At 56.5% G+C, this 27836-nt stretch overlaps 1 protein-coding gene across 1 annotated transcript in view; it reads left to right on the top strand.

The window, feature by feature from the left end:
- Window positions 1-27836, top strand: part of SORCS2 (sortilin related VPS10 domain containing receptor 2) — a 485797-nt gene that overhangs the window by 273454 nt on the left and 184507 nt on the right. Inside the window, exon 3 of the mRNA XM_067735018.1 lies at window positions 21048-21147. Within this exon, the coding sequence (XP_067591119.1) occupies window positions 21048-21147 (100 nt within the window). The remainder of the gene's footprint in view (window positions 1-21047; window positions 21148-27836) is intronic.

The following is a 27836-nucleotide window of genomic DNA, read 5'->3' as shown; positions in this document are numbered from 1 at the left end:
TAACTTCGGTGGAGATAGCATACGTCGGGGCCCAAACAGGAAATCAGCACCTGCTTGAAGTACGTGGGACAGAGAGTGGGCCACATGGTGGTGGTGAGGGCTTAGAGCCGCCAGGGACAGGGAGACAGCTGGAGGTGAGGACTGTGGGGTTCGCGGCTTCCTCTGCAGCAGGGTGAAGAGAGAGGGTGATGTTCCTGCAGCTCAGGAGCCAGGGCCCAGCAGGGCCTGGAGCAGACGCAGACGCAGCCCCTGCGGGAGACACACTGGAGGTAGAGGGCAGAGGGAGAAATACCCCAGCTTCTCCCTCCTCCCGCCCTCCCGCCTCCCACCAGAGCCTCCCATTGGCTGAGCCCAACAGGAAGTCAGCTGGAAAATGGACAGGCTGGGATAGGGGTGGGGCTCCCATGGCTCAGAGCAGAGTGGGTGAGCGAATGGACTTGGAGGGAGACGGGAGGGTGGCCGGCACAGCCAGGGAAGACCTTTCCAAGTCCTTTCTGCTTGTCCGCATAAGGAGGACCTGAAGTAGACACCGAGGGCACCCTCCTCATTCCCATTTCACGGATGGGGAACGCGAAGCTTCTAGAAGGCTGGAGAAACCGCCAGGAAAGGTCTTTGCCACCTGAGGGAGGCTGTGTAGGACGAGGAGGAGACAGCCTTGTGGGGAGGCCGGGAAAGCCATGCTCGCCGCTTGGCAAGGAGCACACTGGGCTCTGGGGAGACAGCTAGGCCTCCGCACCCTGACGGGCTGTGTCCTGGGGGCCTCGGATGTGGCTGTGTCTCAGGAGGGAGCCCTGAATGTAGGGAGAGGAGACCCCCCACTCCAGCCCCGCCTTCCCAACCACAGACTGCAGCAAGGCAGCCGCCAGCGCTGCTTCAGGTACCGCGAAATTACATCTCTCAAAACAGCCCTTTCTTCCCTTTTTTTTTTTTTGTCTGCATTGCCATGACTAGCGTAATCCCAGTCTGTCTTCTCTTTCACCCTTGACGCTGAGTTTAATTGAATAGACTGTAGCTGCGGTGCCTCTGATCTTTAAATCCATGTTTATTTGCTTATTAGCGTGGATGTGATGTCTGAACAAGGTGTGGGGATGTGTTGCGAAGCGGTTTCGACCAGCGGTCTGATCGGTTCAGCGGCCTTGCTGTGTTCACAGCCCCGGGTTGAGACTGACATGGACACAAAGCCTTCCCTCCCGAGGGCTTGTAGGGCCCTACCTGAGTGCCAGGCTGGCAGGGGAGGTTGAGCAGGTGGACAGGGGCTGAGGCTGCCCCTGCTGAATGGAGTCCTGTCCTGGAGAGCAGATGGTGCCCCTGCCCCCCAGCTGTCAGAGCTCCTGTGTGTGTGTGTGTGTGTGTGTGTGTGTGTGTGGCGCCCGCCAGCCCCGTCTCCTGCACCTCAGTCACCATGTTGGCCAGACCAGCTGAGGTTGAAATCTGAAGGGCCCTGGCTTCATGATACAGGCCAACTCCAGGTCCCTGGAATGCAATGACCATGAGCAAGGAGCCAGAGAGAGGACGTGTCCTGTTCCAGAGGCAACATGCCCAGGAAATGCAGCCTGGGTGTGGAGTCCCACCTCAGGGCCTTTGCACGTGCTCACCTCTGACTCCTGCATGCGTTCCCATCTCTGTTCAAAGGTCCCTTCACTGAGGAGAGGCCACTTTGCCTGAAATAGCACGCCCCCTGCCCCAAGTCTCCGCTCCATTTTCTTTTATGCGTAGTACGCAATGTACCCAACACTAGAATTCACTTTGTTTATTTATCGTCCGCCTGCTCCTCCAAGGCATCCGTCAGCCCCCTGGAATGAGGGGTGCTGCAGGGAGACCTGCTTTCCTGTGGCCGAGTGGAGATGCCATGTGTTGTCCCCAGACCTTTCTGTCATGGGACGTCTGCTCTTGAGGTGGCCTTAGGGGAAAGGGAACGGGGAGGTGGAAGGGGTGAATGGAGGAGAGAATGGCTCACACAGAAAAGTAGAGACATGTGGACAGAGAGACAGACAGATCAAGAGAGGCAAGGACAGAGCTGCACCTGTGAAGAGACCCTCAGAGAGACAGAGATACCAACAGAGAGACACACAGACAGATTTATAGGTGCAGAAGGAGAACCAGAGGTCCACGCCCAGAGAGACAGACAGAGAGGTGGGCTCTGGGGAGTGTCTCTGCAGACACGGTCCAGGCGCACCTGGTGAAGGCCGGAGGTACCCCTGGGGTACCACCCCTGGGGGCTGGGAGGAATGAGCCAGCGGGGCCGGGCAAAGGCCGGAACGGCTGTTTCTTCACGGCGCTGAAAAACCAGCGCCTCTCCTTCCCTGTGTCTGGTATTCCAGTGTCAGCTGTCTGCCGCTCCCCCAGACACTCAGACGCAGAAAATTCAGACGAGCTTTGCCCTGGCCCATTTCCAGGGAAGAATCTGTCCTCAGGAGAAAATCTCCTTAATGGGGAGGAAAACAGAACTGACATCACCCCGGGCCCATCACATTCTTCTTTAGCAGGTCCTGGGAGGTGGCACACTGTTGTTGAAGATACGTGATGCCGCCCACCTGGGCAGCAGCGTGGGCCCCTCGGATTCACTCATGCGCTTCCTCCAAAGGACGCCACGGGTGGCAAGTTGGTGCCTTTAAAATAGAAAAGTGGAGTCACATTCTGGAATCAGTCCAGGAGCAGGTCCTGGGTTACAGGGGACACAATGATGGAGTAAATGAGCACCAGTGATGACCTTTCAGGCAGGCGGTGACCGGGAGAGCATCTTAAAGGCTCCCTCAGTCACCAGTCAGATGCCCCCCGTGCTCCTGGAGGAAGAGCCTCTCCAGGGCAGCTCTGTGTCCCCATCTGAAAGCCCAGCCTGGGGCCAAGCACAGGGCAGGGACCCAGTAATGTGTGGTGTGTGAGCTGGGGGAGGGGGTCAGGGAGGGGGGGGAGGGAGGGAAGGGAGGAAGGAAGTAAGGAAGAGCAGGTCCACGGGATTGGTCCCTCCCCAGAACCCCGTCCCTCAGACTCCATCCTCACCACCATCTACCTGCCCCCCAGGCTTTTTAAGGGCAGAACGCGAGAGAAAGTCGGCTCCGTCCCTCCCCATCCCCGCCTCCCAGGACCCACTCAGGCCCATGCTCACCTCCTTTTCCATGTTACCATGGGAGGAGTCACGCCCTCTATTGATGGGCACGTGCAGGTGTGGCTGTCCTGTGAGCTGCACCCCTGCATCTCTACAAGGCCAGAACCCCAGGTGGTGGGAGCTTTTCTTCCAAATCGGAGCCTGTCCCAGAGGCTGTCAGTGACCATGGGGCCTTGGCCACACTGCTTCTGGTCCCAGAACCTCTGTTTTGTTTCTTCCTTTTTCAGGGCAGATTCTCACACCTCCCTCCGGGCTGCAAGGTGAGATGAGAGTCTGCAGGTAAAACCCGCGGCAGTGTTTCCGGAACACAGGGGTGCTCGGAGGACCATAGCCGCTGCTTTCTCTGCAGGCAGAAGGGGAAGGTCGAGGGCTGTAGGATGCGACAGGCCTGGGTCCACCCTGCCTCTCCACCTGCTGGCTGTGGGTTTCTGAGCAAGTGACTTAACCTCTCTGATTTTGATTTTCTAGTCTCTAAAATGGGACCCTATGTGGTCACAATGCAGGAGGGCACTTTGAAAAAGTAGGATGTGCACACAGGTGTAAGTTGCATGACTTTTAAAAATAGTTTTGCTGTGGAAGAGTGGGCGTTCCAGCCCCAGCAGCAGAAGCCCTCACACCCCACCCTGCTGAGACGGCATTGCTGGCAGAAGCTCCCCTGGAAGGGGGAAGCCGGTTTCAGCCTGGTTCTAGGAGTGAGGCGCAGGTGAAGGGCCACATTCTCCATTCACAGGGCTTGGAGTTTAGGGGGTCTGCCAGGACCTTGGCCAGAGCCAGGGACTGCCGGCACCGTCTGGCTAGCACCCCTGGGCACAGAGAGGCTGGCAGGCAGCCAGGGCGATGCAGTGCAGGGGCGGCAGGTCCTGCTGGTGGGGTGGGACTCCCGGGTCCGGGTGACGCCCGCGTGCTTCGGAGGAGCCGATCCCAGCCTGACCGACGCCCTGTACACAGCCTTCCCTCCCCGCCCACCCCTCCTGCAGACCATCAATTCTTGCTGGATAACGCGCCTTCCCTGAGAATGGCTTAGCTCAAAATTTTCAAGGGCTTCAAGGCATCTTGTCGTTATTTAACTCTCAAATGGGATTCTTAGGAATTGGAGAAATACTTTCTGCCAATTTCCACCCACTTTGGTTTCCTTGCCTGGAGAACCAAGTGCATTAAGTTATTACAGGGCGCCCGTGGGTGGAGGTGGAACAAGGGGGCCCCTCTGCAGAGAGAGGGCCTGAGGGAGGGGGGCGCTGCCGGCTCCTTGCCGCACTTTTACTGTCATTTAGTGCCATGATGGAAATAGTCTGGGCATCCTTCATTCACTTCAGCAAACTTTCACTGTCTGCTTGGCTGGGAGCAGGGGGCACAGAGGTGAGGGCCATGGTCTTACAGCTTTCACAGGGTCACAGGAGCTGGGGGACAGACCCACAGGCGGCAAACCTGTGGCCGGCGGCTCCACGGGCCCAGAGTGAGCTCAGACCAGCCCTGACTTACAAGCAAGTTGCTACACAGGGCAGTGAGGGAAAGAGGATTTTCAGTAAGTGCAGCAGCCCTGGGGGGAAAACAGAACTTGACCCTGGATCACACATGAAATAAAACCCCAAGACAGCATCAGTGATGGGGCCCCCAGGGCAGGGAGATGTTGCTGCAGCTTCCCAGGGTGGAGGGAAACCAGACACCAGCACTCTCCTCCCGGGAGCTGATGTCCTAAAGGGAGGCAGAGAGTAAATCAGCGAGATGCGTGTGCACTGTCAGGTAGCAATGTGCACCGCGGACAAAAGCCAAGCGGGAGGGTTCCTGGGGGGGGAGGGCGTTCTCCTCGGTGAGGTAACACTTGAGCAGGGCCTGGAACGCCCTGAGGAGTCAGTCCCGAGTCAGTCCCTGTGGGCATCTGGGACGGAGAGCGGCACGTGCAAAGGCCCTGGTCACATTGCCTGGGCCATATGGACCGGGCTTCATTCTCTGAGCGATGACATGTGACAGCACATAGGAAGGACCCCAACCGGGGAAACTCACCCGAGTCTTGGCGTCCAGAGTTTTCACTGGGGGTCGGTCATGTAGCCTTGTGGCTGGCCTTAGTCTCCAGCGCCTCCGGAGGTAAAGCTGAGACCCGCTGACCCAAGACCCTGCCAGGAATCATATTATGAGCGTAGACTAACTGGCCGGCCCAAGGCCTCAGGACACAGAGGCACTCTCAACAGGCAGGACCTTCCAAGGCTTAGAGGTGACCTTCCTGGAGCCAGTCAAGGGCCAAACTTTTCCTGGGAACGTGCGGGGTTTGGACAACCCAGACGCGCTGAGTTAACCCGTTACTGCACCATCATCACATACCTTCTGCTCCCAGGCAGGGAGCAGAGGGGGAGGAAGGGAAGGGCTGCATCCCAGGCCAGTTACTGTGTTGGGAGGTTCAGGTTTGTCACTTCCTTTAACCCTTGGGACGACCCTGGGGTGGAAGGCGTGTCCCTATTGTACAGAAGGGACACCTGAGGTCCAGTGACTCCTGTGACCAGCTCCAGGTCACACAGCCTGTGGTGTCAGACTGTCACCATGCCCCCTCCACGTGAGCATGACGTGGACCACGGGTGCGCTCTTCAAATGATGCTTTAGGGCTTCCCTGGTGGCGCAGTGGTTGAGAGTCCGCCTGCCGATGCAGGGGACGTGGGTTCGTGCCCCGGTCCGGGAAGATCCCACATGCCGCGGAGCGGCTGGGCCCGTGAGCCATGGCCGCTGAGCCTGCGCGTCCAGAGCCTGTGCTCCGCAACGGGAGAGGCTACGACAGTGGGAGGCCCGCGTACCGCAAAAAAAAAAAAAAATGATGCTTTAACCACGGAGGTGCCTGCAGGAGGTTGGCTCTGGGGAAGATGTGGCCCTCTCCTGGGCTGGCCGCCGGCTCAGGCAGGAAAGCGCCTGGATGGGGTAGGGAGCTCTGCAGGGCCTGCTCTGCTGCACGGCCTCGGCCAAGCTACTCACCTTCTCAGGCTGTTGCTGTGGCCCCAGCACACCCTCTCCCAGGGCACCTGGTGTGCAGGCGCGGGCATTTGCCCAGTGGACACGGAGCTGTCTCCTCTGCACATTCAGAGAAGGATGTCTGGATGCCTCTCTGTCCTGCCGACTCCCCGGGGCTGCAGGGACAGATGCGCTGCTGCAAACTGCTTGTGCTCTGCTCCTAAATCACTCACCTGATGCATTTTGAAGAAGCCTCTGGAGTTTGATGGTGCGAGGGAGTGAGTCTGTCTTGTCTTCTTGACTGTAGGCAGGAGTCGGGAATGACTCTAACGTCCGCCCTGTAGCTGTCTGCCCAAGACAACCTGGAGTCTTGGCTGACCTTGGCGGGGACGTCCCTGGTGGTCCAGCGGCTAAGACTCCGCACTCCCAGTGCAGGGGGCCTGGGTTCGATCCCTGGTCAGGGAATTGGATCCCGCATGCCGCAACTAAGAGTTCGCATGCCGCAACTGAAGATCCCACATGCCACAACTAAGACACGGCACAGCCAAATGAATAAATAAATAAATATTAAAAAAAAAGAAACACTGACCTTGGGGCCAGGAGACCTCAGTCAGAGTCACCCCCTTGGCTCTCAGCTGCTGTGTGAACTTGAACAAGTGACTGCTCTTCTCTGGGCCTGTGTCGTATTCATGGGAGGGGTGTGGTCGGAGGCCCAGAGGTTTCGAGGACCCTCTTGGCTCTTACAGCAGGGCTGGGTGCTGAGAGCTTATGTGGGGCGTCGGCAGTAACTGTGATGGCGTCTGGTTGAGAACTGTGTCATTCATTCATTCATTCACTCATTCACTTATGCACTCGTTCAGCCAACGTTTACTGGCACTCACTTCATGCGAGGTGTTGGGCCAGAGAGCTGGCCAGATACTGTCCTGGCCATTAAAGAGCATTCAGGTGGATCCAAGGAACAGGAAGTCCATTTATGGTGGAGCAGGTGTCACAGGGGCTGTGGGCACGCAGACGAGCGGCAAGGGGACCCGCGGGGGAGGGAAGGGAGGGTCCAAGGGCTTCACGCGTTCTGTCTTCCCCTGCCGAAGGCTCTGCCATGAGTAAGGGTCTCCTCTCTGAGCCCCGCTTCCCTCCTGTGCAGAATGGGTAGCTGACAGCGTCCACACCGTGTGTTTTTCCAGGGCCTGCTATTGTTAGGCACTCCGGCTCCATCTTGAAGGCGCTAGGGACGTGCTGGAGGTTGTTCAGAGGGTGATTAGCATGATTTGAGAGAAGAGGAAACTAGCGCAGGTTGAAGGGACAGAGAGCGCCGTGGGCCTCTGGCTGGCACGTCTGCAGGTCCTGTCAGCTGGGAAAACACAGGCCATGCGGGTGTGAACACAGCGGTGCTTCTTACCCTCCATGGAGGGCCCTGTCCTTGCATACGGTTGAAGCACACAGGGCCCCCACAGGACTGCGTGAATGGGAGGACAGGGTGCTTCCTGGGGAGACGGCGTGCCCCCCCACTGATGGAACTGGGCCAGGCTCACCTCCTGCTCCCGGCTGGACCAGGAAGGGGAAATTCCTGATTGCAAGGAGTCCCCACCTCCTCCTCTGGTGCTTCCGTCTCCCTGTTCGACACCCCATCTACAGCCACGTGTGCAGGTACAGGTCCTTTCACACCCTCCCTTCTGGAAAGTGGTTCCTGGTGAGGACTGGGGAGCTACACGTGGTGGGGTTGAAGTTTATGGGCTCAGGGCCAGACCGCTGGGGTTCAAACTCAGCTCTGCCACTTACTACTTCACCTCTCTGTGCCTCAGTCTCCTCCTCTGGAAAATGGGATGGTGCCTCGTGCTTACCATGTAGAGGGTTGGGAAGATTAAGAGAGCTGGTCCGTCCAAAGCACTCAGCATGGAACTTGATGTATGGGGGAATAATTATTGATGAGTATTAATTAATGATGATTACCATTATTCTTATTACTGCCACCTGATGTCACAAGCAAGTTAAGTCTCAGAGATGTTGGTTGACTTGTCCAAGGTCCAGGATTAGAAAAGGATGGGGGCATCTGCAAGCCCAGATCTCAAAACTTCAACCCAGAGCGGGTCAAGGGGCCTCCTGCTGAGGAATGAGAGGCCAAGGGCCTGCAGAATCCCAGGGGCCGGTGTGGGAGAGTGTGTCTTTAAGGACACAGTTTAGAAACGGAAATCTGTAGGTTACTGACTTAACTATTCAGTTTTGTCATTGAATCAACCTTTGTTTTGTATTCCCTGATCTTTTTGCCATTAAAAAGTGTCAATCGAATGCCCCCGATTTCATGACTTACAGCATTTCTTTGATGTTTACTGAGATCCCAAGTTGTGTTCCACCTGTCTTATTTCCTGCTCAGTTTTTGGACTTTGTATTGAAATATTTCTCTGAACATTTAAAAATAGAATTTCCTTCCCGATTGCCCATATCTCATCTGCTAATGTCTATTTACATTCCTTTTCCTCTTTAAAAATGTTCAGTATATAATTTGCGCTGCCTTTAATAGAAACTGGATAGCGTCAACTGTTACTCAGAAAATTAACTTAGAGTGTCAGATTCTATAACTCGGGAATTGGCATATAAAAATGTTACCATTTTATGCCGGGACCCCCTAAGAATAAATGAGGACCCTTGTTTTTAAAATATTGACTTGTAAGAGTTTCTTGGATCTGAGAATACACTTTTGAAAAGCCATGCAGAAGCTAGAGCCCCACTCATGGCGCTTGATCCTAGGGAGTGATCCAGGACGTGTTAAAGGGATGAAAATTTTTATAAAGGGCAGAGGGGCTTGCCATAGAAATAACAGGAAAATAGAAAGAAGTCAGTTTCCCAAATACACAGCACATAGTAGGCTCTCAGTATTTTTAGAGAGACTTTAAAAAAGTTCATCCTAAGCAATGGCTTGTCAGTAATGTCACACGCACTGGATGGAGTATTACACAGCAGGCAGGAAACGCTAACCATTTAGTTATAAAATCAGACCAAAATTTGGGCACATGTTGTAATGGCCGTACTAGAAATATGTTCACCTGTGGACAAGGGCTGGACAGGTACAGAGGGATAAGGGGACCCAGCTGAGGGTTGAAAGAGAAGCTTCTTTTCTTCTTATTGTTGTAGCTGCCTTCTGTTGTTCTCATTCTATTATTTTTTAAATGATTCCAAGAAGAGTGGAAGGTGTATCAGCATATGAGGGAAGGAAATTTTATTGGGTGTGGATTGCTAAATTTTAGGAATTTTCCGCAGGATAGATTCCAGTTCACAAGGGAAGCGTAACCCAGCCCAGCCCCCAACCGGCTTTGATGCTAAGCCTCGGTTCCAGATTTGGGGGCTCCCACTCCCCCCTTGAGCTTTCTTCCAGCTCCTCTGCCCTCCCCATTCCTGCTGGGAATTCCTAGCTGCACCCCCAGTTCCACAATAAGGCAGCTGCTGGATTGGGAAGCCCTTTGGAGCTGCGTTACCTGGTCTGCAACAGGTCACTTTGTGTTATTATTTGTCTCATTATATTGGGGTGCTTCCTATTTGAAACGACCCTTCTGGGCTTTAGGGGGGGCTGGCATCCTCCCAAATCGGCGGGTTCCCTGGGAGATCACGTACATCAGCGCACTTCACCCTGGGTAGCGGGGGAGAGAAGCTGGACACGGAAGGGCCTGTTCCTGGGTAGCAACCGGCCCGTCCCGTTTGTAGGACGTGCTTGTGTGTCCTTCCCGACAAAATCCAAAGCGACAAACACCGCTCTCCCAGCCTCTCCACGCCCCCCCCCCCCCCGTGTCAGGGTCTCCAGACTCGCCTTGGCCTTTGCAGGTGTGCCCGGCTGAGGGCTTGCAGAGCGGCTGTAAAAGCAGGGACATCTGCTGGGGTTTGATGAGGCCTGTGTGTCAAGGTGAGCAGTAGGCAGCCCCGCCTGTGCCAGGTGAGCCCTGCCTACCCCAGGACAGTGCCCAGGGACACTTCCGGGGACACAGGCCTCATTGCGTCCCGACGGTTGCAACCCAGTTCTAAAGACCCCACCATCTGGGAAAAGAGCCGCGGCAAATATCCCACCTTGGGTCATCTTAAAACCTCCAGAAATAAAACCACCAGAGCCATTCATAGAGCTGGAAGCTGGTAGAAGTTGCCCAGTTAGAACCCGGGTAGGACACAGTCTCACTTTGTCCCTTAGGAGCCGAGCAAGGGACTCCAGCTGCTTGCATCTCAGTTTCTTCATTTGTGCCTTGAGAGTCATTGGTTGGAACAGAGATGAGACGAGGTCACCCACCCAGCGTCTTTATCCTGCGCCTGGAGCAGCCTCAGCCCTGGCTGCCTGCTCGGGGCTGAGGTCCCCGTGCGTTATTGTGTCTCCTCCGGGCTCTGGGCCTCGGCTATACTCCGTAGCCCCTGCCTGGGACTTGGGCCCTCATTGCTTCGTCACAGCGGCAGGAGCAGCCAGCTTCCCCAGCAGCACTTGAGGCTGATTGTCGGGGACGCTTCCAGCCCTTTGTCCAGCACCCTCTCCCTCCCCTCCCCTCCTCAGTTCCTGCCAGCTCCTCCGCCAGGCCTCCCCAGACCCCCAGGCACATACAGAGCCTTCACCAGCTTCCCTGGGAGCACCTAGCACCCTCCGCAGTTTCCCTGCGAGCCCCTGGCACCTTCCCCAGTCTTTGAGAGCTCCTGGCACGTTTCCGGGCTCTGACCTCCGCTTTGGCTGCATATCCAAGGTCCTTTTCTAGTGCTTCAGCCCTGCCCCCAGGCCCTGGGGCCCCCCAGAGGCGGCTGCCCTGCCCTGCTGCACACCAGATGTGGCAGGAGCATTGCTCCTTCAGTGTGGGCGCTGGTACAGCCCGGAGCAGGCTCCTGGTGGGCCCCTGCTAAGCTGGGTGTAAGCCCTTTCCTCCTGGTCTGTGAGAAGGTCTTGGGAGGGACTGCATCCAGGAGGAGAGGTATGAGCAGTGTCTGCTGACTGATGGGTGTGGAATTATTTCAGGATCTGAACAGGAAGTACAGTGGCGCTGGCAACGCCAGCCACAGAAACGCCCGCCCACCCACTCTGCGCTCCGCGCTCGGCACAAAGCCGGCACAGAATCGGCGCAGGGGAAAGTGTGTTGGAAGGCATTCTTGAGCTGAGAGAATCACTCATCTCAGGGGTTCACTGAAAGGGAGGCGACCCTTACTGTGGAGTAAGGAGATGCAGCTGGCTGGGAGCCAGCTTGAGCAAAGCGTCCTGCAAGCAGCCTTGCAGGGTGGCCTGGTCCCTGACTCTGCACCGATTTCCATCCCTAAGTTGTTGGTAGAGCTGCAGGCAGGGATACTGAGGCCGTCCCTGGGACCAGGCCCTGCCCAGCCCAGCTACATTCTGGAAAGATCTACTGACTTCACAGCACCTAACACATGAGGGCCCAGAGCATCAGCAGAGCCATGGCAGCGGGGCTAGAAACCACATGTGGAAGAGCTGCTTGGGAGATGAGCTCCTGGGATGGACTCAGAGAGATGGGCACTGGCACGTGACTGTGAGTTTGAGCATGGAAAATCTGGGGCCCCTGCTAGGGTGCTCCTCTGGGCCGGCACAGAACACTGCCCGGGCTCTTTTAGGATTGGGCTTGAGTTCAGGACATGGAAACAACCTCAATGGCCATAGACAGATGAATGGATAAAGAAGACGTGATACATATATGCAGTGGAATACTACTCAGCCATGAAAAAGAATGAAATAATGCCATTTGCAGCAACATGGGTGCAGCTAGAGATTATCATACTAAGTGAAGTAATTCAGACAGAGAAAGACAAATATCATATGATATCCCTTACATGTGGAATCTAAAATATGACACAAATGAACCTATCTATGAAATAGAAACAGACTCACAGAACAGACTTGTGGTTGCCAAGGGGGAGGGGGTTGGGGGAGGACTGGAGTGGGAGTTTGGGATGAGCAGATGCAAACTATTATATAGAGAATGGATAAACAACAAGGTCCTCCTGTATAGCACAGAGAAATATATTCAATATTCTGTGATAAACCAAAATGGAAAAGAATATGAAAAAGAATGTATATATATGCATAACTGAATCACTTTGCCGTATAGCAGAAATTAACACAACATTGTAACTCAACAATACTTCAATAAAATAAATTAAAAAAAAAAAGACTGGGCTTGAGTTAAGGAGAAGCCCTAAGCCAGGGAGAAAACCCACAGGTAATACTAACAGGGCTACTGAGTGGGGAAGGGCTGTGGTCAGTATGCAAATGCTGATACGGCAGAGAGCATCACCCACCAGGCTCTGCGAGAGGAAGAAATAGAGTCAGAAAGTCCAGACACGCAGGGTGGGTGCCTGGCCCTGTGAGCATCCCGAGGGACAGGAACGCATGCCCGGGGGACAGCCTGGGGTACAGCAGAGAAGGCAGACTTGAGCCAACAGTTTGGGCTTAAACTGAGTTTTCTGTAGTTGCCGTGTGACCCTGAGCAAGGCAGGTGATACGCCTCAGTTTCCTCACCTGTAAAATGGGAAGGCATGCTCCTGGCCGATGCTATTGTCCTGTTCCTGGGAGGCCGAGCTCCGTCCTTGGCCTGGTGTCCAGAGCGTGTGAGCCCCTGTGTCTATTAATCCCCCCAAGAGGCTTTTCCTGTTGCAGGGAGACCACGCTCTCAGATCCTTGGGGCAACTTGCCTGGCGTCGCCCCACTACTGCCGTCGCACCCCTTTGAGGGCAGGCTGAGACCCCTTCCCTCAGCTCACCCACCTGGCTGGCACCCGACACCCTGTTTCACACTCAGAATGTCAAGCCACGTCACGGAATTTTCTTGAATGACTTGACCGGCCTATCAGTGCCCTGGGCCACCTTAATTCTCTCTCCCTGGCTGATCCCAAGAGGGTTTACTTGTCAGTCCCGGGCAGCGGATCAAAACCTCGTCTTTCCAGGGCCCCTGGAGTTGTCGGTTCCTGAGGACAAGGGTGGCCCCTGGGTGGTAGCCTCTCGACATCTGTCCCTTCTCATCTCACATCACAGACTAAAGTTCAGCTGGGAAACCATCCTAACACACATCACCTCCTCTGGTGGGAGGGCCCAGGGTGGATGCCTGGAGACCAAGATTGAGCCCCGGCTGTGCCACGGATCCCCAGGGGACTCTGCACACATCCCTTCCTTGCCGGGCCTCGGTTTCCCCACGTGAAAAGTGCAGGTGGGAGTTCCCATCCCTGGTGTGGCTTTGGGGTCTGCCCGGGCGCTTTGCACACCGACGGTGCAGGGCTAGTGCCGGTCCTCTGCGTAATCATCAGGGCGCACGAGGGGAGTCCACACAGCCATGCCTCCGGCCAGAGAGAGGTCCACACGGACACAGTGTGGCATCAGTGCCCCTCAGGAGGCTCCGTGATGCGGGAACCTGTCACCTGCCCGTGACCACGAGCCCGCCTTGTACTCTCCCTCCACACACCGGCTCCAGTCTCACGGTGGGTATCTGAGGTCTGTGCCTTTGATCCCTTTTACAGATAAACAAACCGAGTCTCGCCGAGGTCCAGGCCTTGCCCAAAGCCACAGGCTTGCAGGTGGTACCAGCCACGCAGGGGGAGCCCCCTTTCCCACCGTGGGAGCTGGGGGCTCATCCGCACAGGGGGCGGGGCTGGAGCTGAACTTCCGTCCCTGCCAATGAAATAATTATAGAGTATGAAAATGGCTTAATTAAATAATTTTTTAAAAGTGAATATGTACAGACACTCAGCAACTAAGCGGCCGATTTTCAAATAGCAATTTTCCAACTGCGCTTGTCTTCCATGTATCTGTTTGCCCGATTTTAGAGTCTGTTTTTTTTTTCCAAAATTTTTAATTTGAATAAATCTAGATTGCATGATCACTTCCTGAGGGGCAGGTAGAAGAACTTGGAGGTGGTATTCATGCTGGGGAAGTTCAGGGTGGGTGTGGGGAGGACGCCGGGCCCAGAGGAGACCCAGGGTGAGCGCTGTTCCTCCGCACTTCTCCCTCCTCTTCCCTTCCCCCACCCTCCTTTTTCCCTCTTCCCCTTCCTCCCTCCCTTCTATCCTTCCTTCTGGACATGGAGAGCTCTCACAGGCATTTTCACGATCCTGAGATAAGAGGGGGATTCTCTCCCCAACAGGCAGGTTCAAGGGTCTGGCTGGTGCTCAGACATTAATCAAATCCAATCCCCACAGTTTCTATGGAAAACTTGCCCAGAGTGGGATACCCTCTCACCCGAGGTCACACAGCCTTCGGGTCTGGTACCTGGTGCCCCTCCACAGGCATCCAGCAAGCATTTATTGAGTGCTGGCTGCGTGCCTGACCTGTGGATTCTTGCATGATCTTGGTGACGGCTCTCCTCACTCCAGCTGGGTCATCTGTAAGGACTTGAGGAGGATGCGGCATTACTTTCAGGGTTGGTGCCCTGGGGCTGTGAGGGATTTAGATAAGAGTCAGGAATGTAAGACATTTAATTGAGTCATCCTTGTCTCAAACTTGGTGAGCTCATAACAGAGATCTGCGCACTCTGGGAAAGAGACAGCATCCTCCAACCTCGGGCGTCTTGAGCGTCCCTGGGCATCTCCGGTTTGCATCCTGAGTGGTGCTTATTTTCTGCAGCCCTCAGACACACAGGGCGAGGCAGGGACCACATAACACTCCGTCACTTTCTACTTTCCTTTCTTGGAATAACTCTTCATAACACGGATACCATCACTGCTAGACTTGTTCCTTCACTTGAAGTCTTTGAGAAACAAGCGGTCTTGGGAAATAATGAAGTGAAATATGGATACCTGTGTGGCCCCAGGCAACGAGGTCTGCCTGGGCAAGGGTTTCCCCAAGCACTGGCCTCGGGGTCGGGGAAGCCGGGAGCCCAGGGAACAGGCAAGGACATTGCAGGTGAAAGGCATGTGACCACTGCCTTTTCCATTCATGGGGACCCCAGGGACCCCTGATCCAACTCTCTGATGCCTCGAGGGGAAACCGATGCCCCATCCTGAGCGTGTGCCCGGGATCTCACTCTCAGTAGCAGCGAGGGGGCATGGCCAGACCCTTGACTGCCAGACCCCTTCTTCTTGGCCTCATGGGATCTCAGAACTCCCCTGAACAGTGTCAGGAGAGGAGGTGGCCCAGGCCGTGGACACAGGGAAACACGTGCTGCTCTGAACTCGCCCATCTTCGAGCCCCACCGTGTCCTGCAGGCTTAGTGGGTGCGGGTGAGTGAGCTTCACCCAGGGGCTGTCCTGACTTCCCCGAGCCACACCCCATCCGTGTTACCCAGGTCACCTTCCGTCTCCTCCCTCGACTTTACACCTTGCCATCCCCAGCTTCCGGGTGTGTGCCCTGCCCTTCCTTTCTTCTCCTCCCCACTGCCACTCCCTCCGCCTCAGTCACCTGTCCCACCCGCGGTCACCCCAGTCTTCCTAAAATAGCAGCGAGGACAAGCTCCTACCATGCGGGCTTTGAGACACCGTCGAACACCTTTCCCACGGTCACTCCGCTCATCCCCTTCCAGATGGGGGCACAGACCTGACCCTGCAGAACCCCGCTAACACCCTGCAGACTCCACCCACAGCCTCAGCCTGTGTCCAGACCAGCGAGTCTGGTAGAAATAGGATGCAAGCCATGCGTGGGTTGTCCTTAAGAAGTAGAAACCGGGGACCTGAAAAGAGCTGGAGGAACCTTAAAGGCATATTACTAAGTGAGAAAATCCAGGCTGAAAACACTACAGACCAACAGATGACATTCTAGAAAAGGCAGAACTGTGGAGACGGTGAAAAGATCAGTGGTTATGGGAGCGGGTGCATAGGCGAGCCTGGGGCATTTTAGGGCAGTAACACTACTCTGTATGACACTATAATGGTGGACACATGTCAGTGTACACTTGTCCATAGAATGTCAACCCAAGAGTGACCCCTCACATAAGCTATAGACTCTAGGTAATGATGGTGTGTCAGTATCGGTTCATCAGCTGTAACACACGTGCTGCTCTGGCGGGGGAGGGAGGTGCATGACGTAATGGAGATTATGCACGTTTGGGGGCAGGGGGGTACACAGGAAATCTCTGCACCTTCCTCTGTTTAGCTGTGAACCCCAAACTGCTCTTAGAAAGTTAACTCTATTCATTAAAGAAACAGGTGCAATTAATCTTAATAATAGACTTTTTAACTCAGTATATCCACAATGTTAGGTCAACATGCAATCAATATAACATTATAATGAAATAGTTTACATTCTTTTTTTAAAACTTTATTTAATTTTGGCTGTTGGGACTTCGTTGCTGCACGTGGGCTTTCTCTAGTTACGGTGAGCGGGGGCTACTCTTCGTTGCAGTGCGCCGGCTTCTCATTGCAGTGGCTTCTCTTGTTGCGGAGCATGGGCTCTAGGCGCTTGGGCTTCAGTACTTGTGGCATGCAGGCTCAGTAGTTGTGGCACATGGGCTCAGTAGTTGTGGCGCACGGGCTCAGTAGTTGTGGCACATGGGCTTAGTTGCTCCACAGCCTGTAGGATCTTCCCCGACCAGGGCTCGAACCCATGTCCCCTGCATTGGCAGGTGGATTCCTAACCACCGTACCACCAGGGAAGTCCAAAATAGTTTACATTCTTTTTTATCTACTAGCGGGGGCTGTGATCCAGAGCAGGCCCAGATCTCTCTGTGGCCTCTGGGGTCGTTCACACCTGCCCCCGTCCACCTTGCCAGCCTCTGGCCCTGTCACCTCTCTCACAGTTCACTGTAGCCACTCTTGCCCCCAACCTGCTCCAAAGCCCTACCTTACACCTGGCTCCAACGCCCACCTGTGGAAGGAGGAATAATACCCCCCAAAGATATCACGTCCTAATCCCTGGAGCCTGTGAATATGTCCTGTGGCAAAGGGGACTTTGCAGGTGTGATTAAGATGGGGAGATTGCGAGGGAGTTCCCTGGAGGTCCCGGGGTTAGGACTCCTCACTTTCACTGCCGTGGCCCTAGGGGAGCTAAGATCCCGCAACGTGCGCGGCGAGGCCAAAAAAAAGATGGGGCAATGGGGAGATGATGCTAGATTAGCCCTGTGGGCCCTGTGTAATCACAAGGGTCCTCACGGGAGGAGTCCAAGGGAGGTTTGGCTACAAGTGAAAGAGATGTGACAATGGAAGCAGAGACTGGAGGATTTGCTTCGAAGATGGAGGGTGGGCCACAAGCCACAGAATGCAGGCGCCTCTGGAAGCTGGAAAAAGCAAAGGAAAGAGATTTTCCCCTGAAGCTTCCAGAAGGTGCAGAGCCCTTGATTTTAGCGCATAAGGCCATTTGGACTTCTGACCGCCAGACCTGTATGATAATGCATGTGCCTTATTTTAAGTCGCTGAGTTTGTGGTAATTTGTTCCAGCCCCCACTGGAAACTCTACAGTCCCCTCTTTGGTGACGGCCCCCCAGCCAGCATCGGCCTCCCTCTCCTCGGAGCCTGTCGTCCACCAGGAACCCCTCAAGGATGGTGGGAGATGAAGAGGGCCTGGGATGGGGCGATGGAGGTGTCGGGATGCAGTGTAAATGATTTAGGAGGAAGAGTCAGCAAGATGGGTTAGCTGGGCAGTGGGGGCAGTATGGGGGCGGGGCAGCCAAGGATGGCCCTTGGCCCCGGGCGGTGTGACGTCCCTCTTAGAATCTCCCAAGATTCTCTGGATGTGTCCATCTGTCTGCTCTCTCTGTCCCACAGTGTCTGTTCTACTCACCAGGGGATGAAGTGACTGGCACATAGTAGCTACTCAATAAACATATGTGGCAGGAATGAATTTGAACAAATAAAGAAATCTGAATTCCCAGTCCCAGTGTGATGCTTAAAGCATAAAAGAGCTGAACAAATGTTGAACGAAAGAGTGAATGAATGAATGCACTGATGTCCCAGTCTCTGGCAGGTGGCCTGGGACTTGGGGCTAATGGCTATCTGAGGAATTGGATTTGCATTGTCCGGCGGAGTGAGGTGTTTCGCACGCTGCCATAGCTGGTGATGCAGTGGCAGGACTTTGCTTTAAACAGATCCCTCCTTCCCTGTCCAGAGAGAAGGGAGAGGGGCCCCTGTCCTCAGGGCATTTGTACCTGCCCTTCCCTCTACCTGCGATGCTGTACTAGTTCCTCGGGCTGCCATACAACGTACCACACGCTGGCTGCCTTTAGACAACGGAAATTGTTGTCTGCGGTCTAGAGGCTGGAAGTCTGGGATCCAGGTGTCGCCAGGGTTGGTTCCTTCTGGAGGATCAAGGGGAACTCTGCTCCGTGCCCCTCTCCAGTCTTCTGGGGGTGGTTGGCAATCCTTGCCTGTCTCCGTGGTCACACGACGTCCTCCCTGCGTGTCTGTGTGTCTCTGCCCACATTTCCTTCTTTCAATGACACTAGTCATTGGATTGCGGCCCATCCCACTCTAGTATGACCTCATCTTAACTTAATTCCATCTGCAAAGACCCTATTTGCAAATAAAGGTCACATTCACGGGTTCTGGGTAGACATAAGTTTGGGGGAGACATTACTTAACCCAGTACAGGTGGCTTTCCCACAGCCAGGCACTTAGCACGTTCTCTTCCTTCCTTCCCGTCTCAGCCCAGACATCACCTGTCTGAGGGCCCTTCCCTGCCACGCGCTCTGAGACAGCAATCCCCTGCCCCCTCCATCCCCCTACCCTGTTTATTCTTCTTCCCAGACCTTGTCTCCTTTGACACGGCTATAGTTTTGCTTATCTATCTATCACCCTCCTCCCCGGGCCCCACTAGAATGTAAGTTCCTGGGCAGCAGGGCCTAGATCCCACTGGCTCCCTGCTGTGGACCCACACCAGCAGGTGCCCTTGAGTGAGCAGGTGTGAACAGGCTGCTGTGGCCACAGGTGGGGGACTAGCGGGGAGGCTGGACCCTGCGGAAGCAGCTGGGCCGGAGAGGGAAACAGGATGGAGGGAAGGAGCAGACTGCCCGGTATCTGGAAGGCAGAATCGATCGCCGGTCTTAGAGATGCTTATTGGTGTGAGGTGAGGGACCACGAGGCTCAGAGGTTACCAGGCACCGAGCTCCAAGCACAGCTGTTTGTGTCGGGGGCGGGGGCGGTTCTAGAATTTCCTGGGTCTCTGGATCAGCCCTCTGTCAGTGGGCCTCTGACTCCCTCCTTCCCAAAGAAAATCAATTCTCAGAGGTTTTGAGAGTAAGTGCTTCCCCAGTTACACCTCCAGTGGGGCTGCTTTGTTCTCTCCAGCGGGCCCTCCCTGGGGAGGCCAGGGGCGGGCAGAGGCCCAGGGGACCCTGCTGGGGGTCCGGCGGGGCGGCCCCTGCTGGAGTTCCCAGGGAGTCAGAGGGCAGGGGCTGCCTTCTGTCCCGGCCTGGGAAGGACCTTGGGGCCTGAGGACTTCCAGGGACATGGGGCCACTAAGCACAAAGGCCACAAACACAGCCCATCTTCCTGGAGCCTCAGTGAAACAGAAAGCTTGGGGAAGAAGTAGGGAGGAAGTACCGCCCTGTAGGAAGTGCTGAGGGTGTCCTGTGGGATGGAATTGAAACACTGCCAGTGGGGTGCGGTGTTTACACTGAGCAGCTCCAGGCCTCCCCCAGGAGCCCAGGCTGCACTGGGCAAGTCTGACACTCACGGCCCGGTCCAGCCCCTCCGTGGGCCCCGGTCCAGCCCCTCCGTGGGCCCAGCCCCTCCGTGGGCCCGGTCCAGCCCTTCCGTGGGCCCAAGGGGCTGCTTGGGCCGCCTGCAGGCCAGGCTCCACACGGTGCTAGGGTCCGAGGACAGGAATCCAGGTGACTGCCCCGCCCCACTTCCACCTCCCATCAGCTGGGATCGGCCGCCCTTGGCCCTGGAGCTCAGCTCCATGCAGGCCGGTCTCAGTGGTGATCAGAAAGATGGACGGGCCCGAGGGGCACCGGCACGGCAGACCTCAGTAGCCTTGGGCTCCCCTTCCTGGCCCCGTCCCCGCCTTGGGGTGAGTCTCCTGACCGGTCAGAAGACAGGACAGCCTGGGAGAAGCTGAGGTCTCTGGAATAACGCTCGTTGGTTTAAGGACTGGAGGCAAAGTGCGGCCTGGGCCTGACCACGTCTCCAGCTCTCTGCGGCCGCAGCACGTTTGAACCAGCTGGTCACAAGGCGTTCTGGGCCCAGAGTCGCTGAGTTGAGCTCAGCGGAGCTGCAGCATGGAATTAATACCATGTCCCGACGTGTTGGTTGCTGTGACATTGCCCGTGATGTCTTATCTCCCTCTCACTGCTGCGGCCGCTCTGGGCGGAGGTTAGATCTCAGAGATTCTCTCCTGCAGCCCTTGCCTTACGGACAGGAAAGTGGGCACCCCCCTGGGCGGCAGGGAATGGCCCCGGCCCGGCTGTGGCGAGCGGATGCTGACACCCACTGGCCGGCACAGGGATTGGGGTCTGATTCCCAGCAGCTCTGGAGCTTGGGTACCTGCTGCCGCCACTGCAGCCCTGTAGGTGCACATGGTCAGGGCGGAGGGTGCAGCTCGCCGGAAGAACTCAGGGTCCAGAGAGGGAAACAGACAAGCAGACGGGCCTCAGGGCAGCGGGGAACTTCTAGAGAGCAAACAGGACTCCAGCTGTCCGTGGGCAGCCCGTGCTCACACCCTGAGGCGGCCACCTGTCAGCTGAGTGATTTCAGGCCAGAACGTATCCCCTCCGAGCCTCCTCCCGGCCCTCTGGTCATCTTCGAGATGGACGTAGTGACGTAATCTGTCCAGGTTTTCCGAGGAATCAAACAGATGGAAGGACCTAGACGTGGCCAGTACATATGAGACCCTTTGTAACCAGTGAGACGCAGATACAGTAAAGCTAACATAGACCGTGGACCGCCCAGGGCAGGTGGCTCGTGGGAAGACAGGCTGGCATTCGCAGCTCCAGACCTGGGCTAGTGCTGGGTGTCCCTGAGGGAGCCCCAGTCTCCTCCTGGTCCCCTGGGGCATGCTGCTCCGGGGAAAGGGAGAGGATACACCCGAGGGTGTCCCGGGCGCTGCACCCACACTGGTGGGGGACGCCGGGTGGGCTGGATACCTCTGCACGTGGAGGGGCCTGTCACTGACAGCTGTCTTCCTGTCCTCCCAGGTCATCGGACTTCGGGACGTCCTACACCAAGCTCACCCTTCAGCCTGGCGTCACTACCGTCATCGACAACTTCTACATCTGCCCGACCAACAAGAGAAAGGTAGGCTCTGCAGGGCAGGAGCCGCTGCCGCCTTGCTTCTCCGGGATCCTGACGGCGGGCGGAGGTGTTTACCTCCCAGCTCCCTGCGTCACCCTTCCCGCTTCCGCCTGAATTCGTTTGGATGAATTAAGTTTTAAAGCAGCAGCTGGGCCTTGGGAGAAAGTTTGTCCTGGTGCGTTTGTTTCCCCCTGCCCTGGGCCGGCATCCATCCAGGTAGAGCAGGGCAGGGGCAGGGGTGGCCTCTCTGGAGGGGAGAAGGAATGTCTCGTTTTGGTCTGGCGTCCTTGGGTAGCAGCGAGGAGCGTCCCGATCTCCCGCAGGGTCTTTTAGTTGTTGATTTGCTTTTGATTTGGCCTTGGTGTCTCATCTGAGCTTTACTTTCTGTTTTCTTGGTCTGAGCGTGTCTTCTGACTCTGCTCTCTGCCTGACTGTGGGATCAGGGAACTTTGTCGTTTCCAGGCTACGGCCGCCTCCACCAGGTTCCGTGGAGGAGGAGGCACCATGGTTGCCTCCTAGCCACCTCGGGACCCCAGACTGAGGTCAGAGGAAGCACCCGGGGCAGAGCCATCCTGCGCACTTGACTCCATGCAGGGAAGTAGACCATGGTCACAGAGAGGAACTTGGACAGATCAGGTTCCTCCTGGGAGATGATGTCACGGCAGAGAATTGTGACATTGGGGATTAGAACCCAGAGCCCAGCCCACGGGCACCGATAGATGCTCTGACGCCACGTAGAGCCCGGAAAACCTCTGTAGACCGATGAGCGTCCCGGGAAGAGAGTCATCATGGCCAGACGGCTGGATGCGGAGGGCGCCGGAGGGTTTGCCGGTCACGCTGACGGCACGTTATTGGGCTCAGAGGAGTCGGTGTGTGCGTGAACTTGGCAGGTTCTGCAGGGACCGAGGCCCCATCGTAGGGGTTTCGGAACGTGAGGACTGATGTGCGTTGCCATTCCCTGGGAGCTGTCCAGGGAATCTTGACTGGCACTTTTTAACGGGATGTCAGCTTTCTAAAGCAGGTCTCTCCCCTCTGCCAACACCCTTCCTTGACTGCTACGGCTGTTACAGCTTCCTGATGGACAGAATTGGAATGCAGAGGTGGGAGGGCTGCTGGAGGGGGGGGACTTCACGGGGACACCGGTGCCTGCCCGGAGGGGACTCGGGACTGAACAGAGAGAGGCAGGGGTTTGGTTTTGCCCGGGTCTCCCTGGGCCCTGCTCGGGGACTTCACGTGCACGATCTCACTCTGTCCCACAGGGGCCGAGGAAGGAGGTGTTATTAACCCATTTTCCAGGGCAGAAAACTGAGGCGTAGGAAGGTGAGACTTAGCACTTAATCACACGGCTGGTGGTGGGAGGCCTGGATTTGACCCCAGCCTCATGTGGGTCCAGAGCTGAGGGGTTTTCTTGTGCAGGAGTGAGAGCAAGTACGGGGGAATGACCCCCCCAACTACCGCCCCACCCCAACTCCCCGCAGCTCAGCCCACGTGCTCCCCGAGCTGTCCCCGTCCCGTGTCTGGTCGGCCCCAGCCCGGGCTGACGAGGGGTCAGCGCTGGGAGGCAGCCCTTGCTCTGCTGGGAGCTCAGTGCTTTTCCTGCGTGCCGTCCCCGCTCTCTGAGCCACAGGGTTCTCTTGGGGGGCGGGGGGGGCAGCAAGGGAAATGCCCAGGCAGCACCCTAGCCCAGGCCTGGGTGCGGCAGCGTGTGCATAGAACAGGGACCTTCGCTGGCCAGGAGAGCTGAGTGCTTGGAAGGGGCAAGGACAGACATCCTGCCTCCCTGCCCGCTGTCATCGCTCTCCCTGGGGCCCCTGTGATTTGGAGCGAGACAAGGGAGGGCTGCCGCGGGCTGGTGCTGGCCCAAGCCAGAGGCCCCCCATCACCCCCAGACTCCAGCCAGCAGTGGACACGGGAGGCCATGCCGCCCATCTCCTGCACGTCCTCCAATTTCTATCTGTCTAGCCAGCCCGGTCCCGGAAGCTTCCTCCAAGCTGACCCTGCCGTCCGTCACCAGCTGGGAGGACCCACACGGGCCCAGATGTGACGGTGGCTCCAGGGCCGGCCCCAAACACCATGTCCTCCTTTGGAAACTAGAAAGGCAGAGGCAACAGTGGCAGTCACAGAACGGGGAGTCTCTGAGGCATGAGGTCAGGGAGGGCTGCCGGGCTGCCAGCCGTGAGGCCAGACAGACCCGGTCCTGCGCAAAGCAGCCGCTGCTGAGCCTGTGTCCTGCTGTGAAGGGGGTGGCCGGGGGTTAATGAGATGATGGGCGGGGGCTCAGCACAGGGGCTTCTAGGTCACGCAGGGCATCCCGGCAGGCAGAGGGCACCAGGAGTGAAGCATCAGTTTTGGCTACCTGGGGGCTCGGGGCAGATGGAGAGCTGGGGGCTCTGACTGGGGTGCTCAGCAGAACCTCCTCTGTGGGCAACACTGGGTTAGGGATGGAGGCAGGGAGACGTGTGCATCTTTAAAAGAAGATAGGACATGATCGGCGATGCCTGTGAGAGGTTATTTTGATAATTTGGACATTTAGCCTGGAAATATCGCTGGGGATAGAGGCCGGGTCTGGTTGGCCGCTGTGCCCAGCACAAACACTCAGCCCATGTTAAAGGATGAATGCATGCATGAATGAATGAATGAATGAGCGAGTGCCACAGGCGACAGCCGGTCCCGCTGAATGGACGCTATTGCCGAGTCGCCCACCTGATCCACAGACTCCCCTGCACCTGGATGGGGCCTGTAGGCGTGGAGCCCGAGGCTCCTTCCTGGGGTTGCATGGGGCACCCCGCATTTGTAGGGTAGCCTGGGGGACGGCACCCAGGCCGGGGAGCCCTGTCCTCAGTCCAGTTCTGCCATGACCCTCCAGTGAGGGGACAGCAGGGAGGTCCCAAGGTGTCTCGTCTCTTAACGGGGGCAATGATGGAGGGGAGATTGACAGGGGAGTGCTGAAAGAACCTCACTCATGACTCTGCCACTGAAGATATCCGCTGAGTCACGGCTACCAGGTGTGTCCCCTTTCCAATCTCTGGCACCTGGGAATGTCACCTGATGTTGTAAATGCATGTAGGAGCAGAAAAGCCACAGTCCCTGTCACAGAAAAAGCTGATGTGAGACCATGTCACGTAAAGAACCGGAAGCCACGGGGGCTGGTGAAGGTAGAGGGGAGATCTGGGGGCTACGGGCTGGTCTTCCAACTCCTGAAGGGCAGGCCTAGGGGTCGGGAAGCAGTCCAGGCGGACTGCTTGGTGGAGACTGGATTTTACTCAGGTCCATCTCCTCAACTGTGCACAGCCCCTAGCACTCAGCCAACACTCAGGAAATATGGGTGCCATGGGCTGGGACCCCTTCAGGGAAAGAGATTTCCATTTCATAAAAGGAAAAATCTCCCCGTCATTGCCTTCATTTGTTCGCTCATCTGTAGCTTCTCAACTCCTAAGACACCCACTGGCGATCATTCTCAGTATGCCAGGCCCTAGGCCGGAACCAGATGTCAATCATAGTCATTTATTTGTGCGGAGGCGGGGCATGACTGGGGGGTTTACGTCATCACCTGCATTGCCCAGATGAGAAAACAGAGGCTCGGGGGAAGCTGGGAGAATAGTCCAGGTCACCCAGCTGGTAGATAGCAAAGCTGTCACCAATGGATCAAACATATTGTGTCTCTGTACTTGGCATTGAGCAAGGATTTAAATCCAGTTCTGCTAGATGCCAGAGCCCCCTCTGTCATAACTTTGAGCTCACCAGGCACCCTGGGGCAAAGTTCCAGGGGGCAGATGGGGTTCCCCATGTCTGTGCAAGCCCAGCGCAGCCTGCTGTGCTGGAAGTGGGGAGTGTGTAACCCGCTGTGGCTGGACAGGGCTCGATCTGACCACAGCTGAGCTGTGTGACTCAGGGCAGATCCTGTTTCTTCTCCAGGCCTCAGTGTCTCCCTCCATAAGATCAGGAGGTTGAACTGGGGGTTCTCCAAAGCCCCTTGCACCTCCGGCATTCTGGACTCTCCTGGTCTCCTCCCAGCTGGGGAATGAGATGCACGTGGGCAGAGCCCAGACTCTGCTCTGTTTACCATGTGTCTCGGCTTCTCCTCCGCAAGAGGGCAGGTTTCACCAGATGTCCGAGCTCTGTCTCAATCTGACCCCCATCCGTTCAGCAGATGTGGGTCAAGGTCCTACTGTGTGCCAGGCTGCATGCTTGGTGCTGGAGGGTGAGAACCCTGGGTCCCGAAGCACCTACTATGTGCTGGGGTCCTTTGCCGGGCGCTGGGATATGAAGGTGAACTGGACACGCAACTTGATCCTTCCTGAACCTTTGAGGCTCTGGTGGAGCCCTGGGAAACCGAACCTCTCCTGCTGCATTTTTGTGGGAGGAATAAGAAAAGGGGCCAAAGTCAGCCTCTAGCGGGACAGGTTTACCCCAGAGTGAGTGTGATCTGGGAAAAGATGGGTTCTTCATTTGCAGGGGCACCTGCTTCAGCATGAGCTGAGGGTCTACCTCTCCAGTTATCGGTAATGTATAGGTTTTGCAGGAAGGTGTGAACGCTATTAGGAGTCCATTCAACAACAATTACAGGCGAAGCAGTACTTTATAGCTTCTTAAGAGACCACTTTGCAACCTGTCTTACAAAGTGAATTCCCTTTTATTTTTGTCTTGCCTCTAGTATAATCAGAGCTCCCGCCTTGATGGCCATGAGCGAGGCATTCTACCATTGTCGTGGTGTGACCTGAGACCCTGGGGGCCCTGAGGACCCCTCAGCATCCCCCGTGTGCCTTCCGTGCTGTCTGACTACCCGATTTGGCTTTGGACTACGAGCACATTTCTGACTCAGCACGAGAACCCCATGGCACGGGGAGAGGGTGTGGGGGCACAGCCCCGCCCCTTTCTAGTATGGAGGCAACCTTCCCTTCCCTGCTGTGGAGGCCACTCTTCTCTAGCGCAGAGGCCCCGCCCTGCTGTGGAGGCCCCACCCCTTTCTGGGTGGAGCCCCGCCCCCTCTTCCCTGGCAGCTGACCCCTTGGATCAGTCCCTGTCTTCTTTCCTGTTTTGGCCCCAGCGGTGCATGGTGGTGGTTGGGCCTCTGGAGGGAGCCGAGGTTAGCTCCGTCCCATGGACACGGCCACCTGCAGACCCTCCTGTTGCTCAGAGGACTGCTCGGTGGGGCGATCTCTGTCGGTTCCCCTCACATGGAGAGTAGCAGCCCCTGGCAGACTTGCTGCCCGCTGTGTCCTGCGGGATCCCCAGACCCCGTTTCCAGGAGCTTGGAAGCCCAGGACCTGCCTGTGTGTTTAGAAAGCGTTCCGAGCAGCAAGGACTTCGTTTCGTTGGTTTCTCCTCTCGTTGACATGCTTGTGCGACTGTGTTATACTTTGCTTTGAAATCTTCTTCCCGAGTGTTGACCAGCACTTCCCTGTTCCGGCCCAAACATCTGACCAAGGACGTGCCATGAGGAAGGGACCGAGGCACAGAGTGGTGGGAACCCAGCTTTGAGGGGGTTCGCATCCTGGTGTCTCCCCTTCCTGGTTCTCTGAGGTGTAATTTGGGGATTAAATGAGATGATGCACGATGTACCACAGCGCCTGGCCCCCGTGTCGAAGATGCAGTGTCTGCGTTGTACAGCATCAGGGGCTCAGTGCCCCCACCTCTGAGCCAGGCCAGTGCACGGGCCTGCAGACACAGTGCCTGGCACACAGCGGGGGCTCTGAGAGGACCAACCTCGCCACTGCGCATCTTTCCCAGGCCTAACAGTGCCATCAGGCCTGAGCCTGGACCCCTACTCTGTCCTCCCGTCACCCTGGGAGGACCCGCCTTCTCCCTATTGTCAGAAAATGGGCTTGAGATGCACACTGAACGTAAGGCAGCAAGCTCAGGGGTGTCCGTATCTGATCTGGGCTGCTGCAGAGCTGGCTTTCCATGGCACAGGGACATGGGCGCCCTGGTGCCGTGCCCTCACATGTAGCGCTTACGCTCAGGACGCCTCCCCAGACCCTGGGACCTGGGCCTGCACCGGGGCTGCCACTGAACGTGAAGCACTCGGAGATGCCAGATGCGCCCTCTTGGTGTGTGCTCCATCGACGTGGGGGGGGGCTGGGCACCCACAGCACTAGTTCTCTGGGGTGGGAGGTGGGCAGGCCTTGTTGAGTTTTGTTTCTGCTGTAGATTCTTGCCTGCCAGGGGGCATTCATGGCACCCTGTGCTCCTGCACGCTTGCAAACTGAAGCCATGCCTGGATGACACTCTCCAGGCAGGATGCACGCAGGCCGTTGGTGGGGGGACCCAGGCCTCCCTGGGAGCCCCGAGTGGGCTGTTCTCAAGGACGAGGCAGGAAGGGTCCATGGGATGAGATCAGATGTGCTGGTTTGCTTATCTTTTAAGAAAGTTCTTTTGTTGTGGTGGGGAGGCTGGCGTGGACTGAAGGAGAGTCCACTCTTCACCCATGCATCCATCCACCCACCCACCCATCTAGCCACCCATCCACCCATCCATCCACCCACCCACCCACCCATCCATCCACTCATTCAGCCATCTGTTGGGCGTCTGTGTGGCTCCAACACCTGTGGCGTCCAGGTGAGCAATGATGAGGCTGATCCTGGGTGGGCAGGTTCACGGGGAGGGCAGGGACACGGTCAGAAGACATGCTGTGATTAGATGATGCCCCCAGTCTTCTGGTATGAGCAGTGGGTGAATGGGGGTGCTGTTTC

The sequence above is a fragment of the Pseudorca crassidens genome, chromosome 4 (assembly GCF_039906515.1).
Source record: "Pseudorca crassidens isolate mPseCra1 chromosome 4, mPseCra1.hap1, whole genome shotgun sequence".
Taxonomy (NCBI): domain Eukaryota; kingdom Metazoa; phylum Chordata; class Mammalia; order Artiodactyla; family Delphinidae; genus Pseudorca; species Pseudorca crassidens.
The sequence above is the reverse complement of the archived record's forward strand: the minus strand, read 5'-3'. Positions and strand labels throughout refer to the sequence as shown.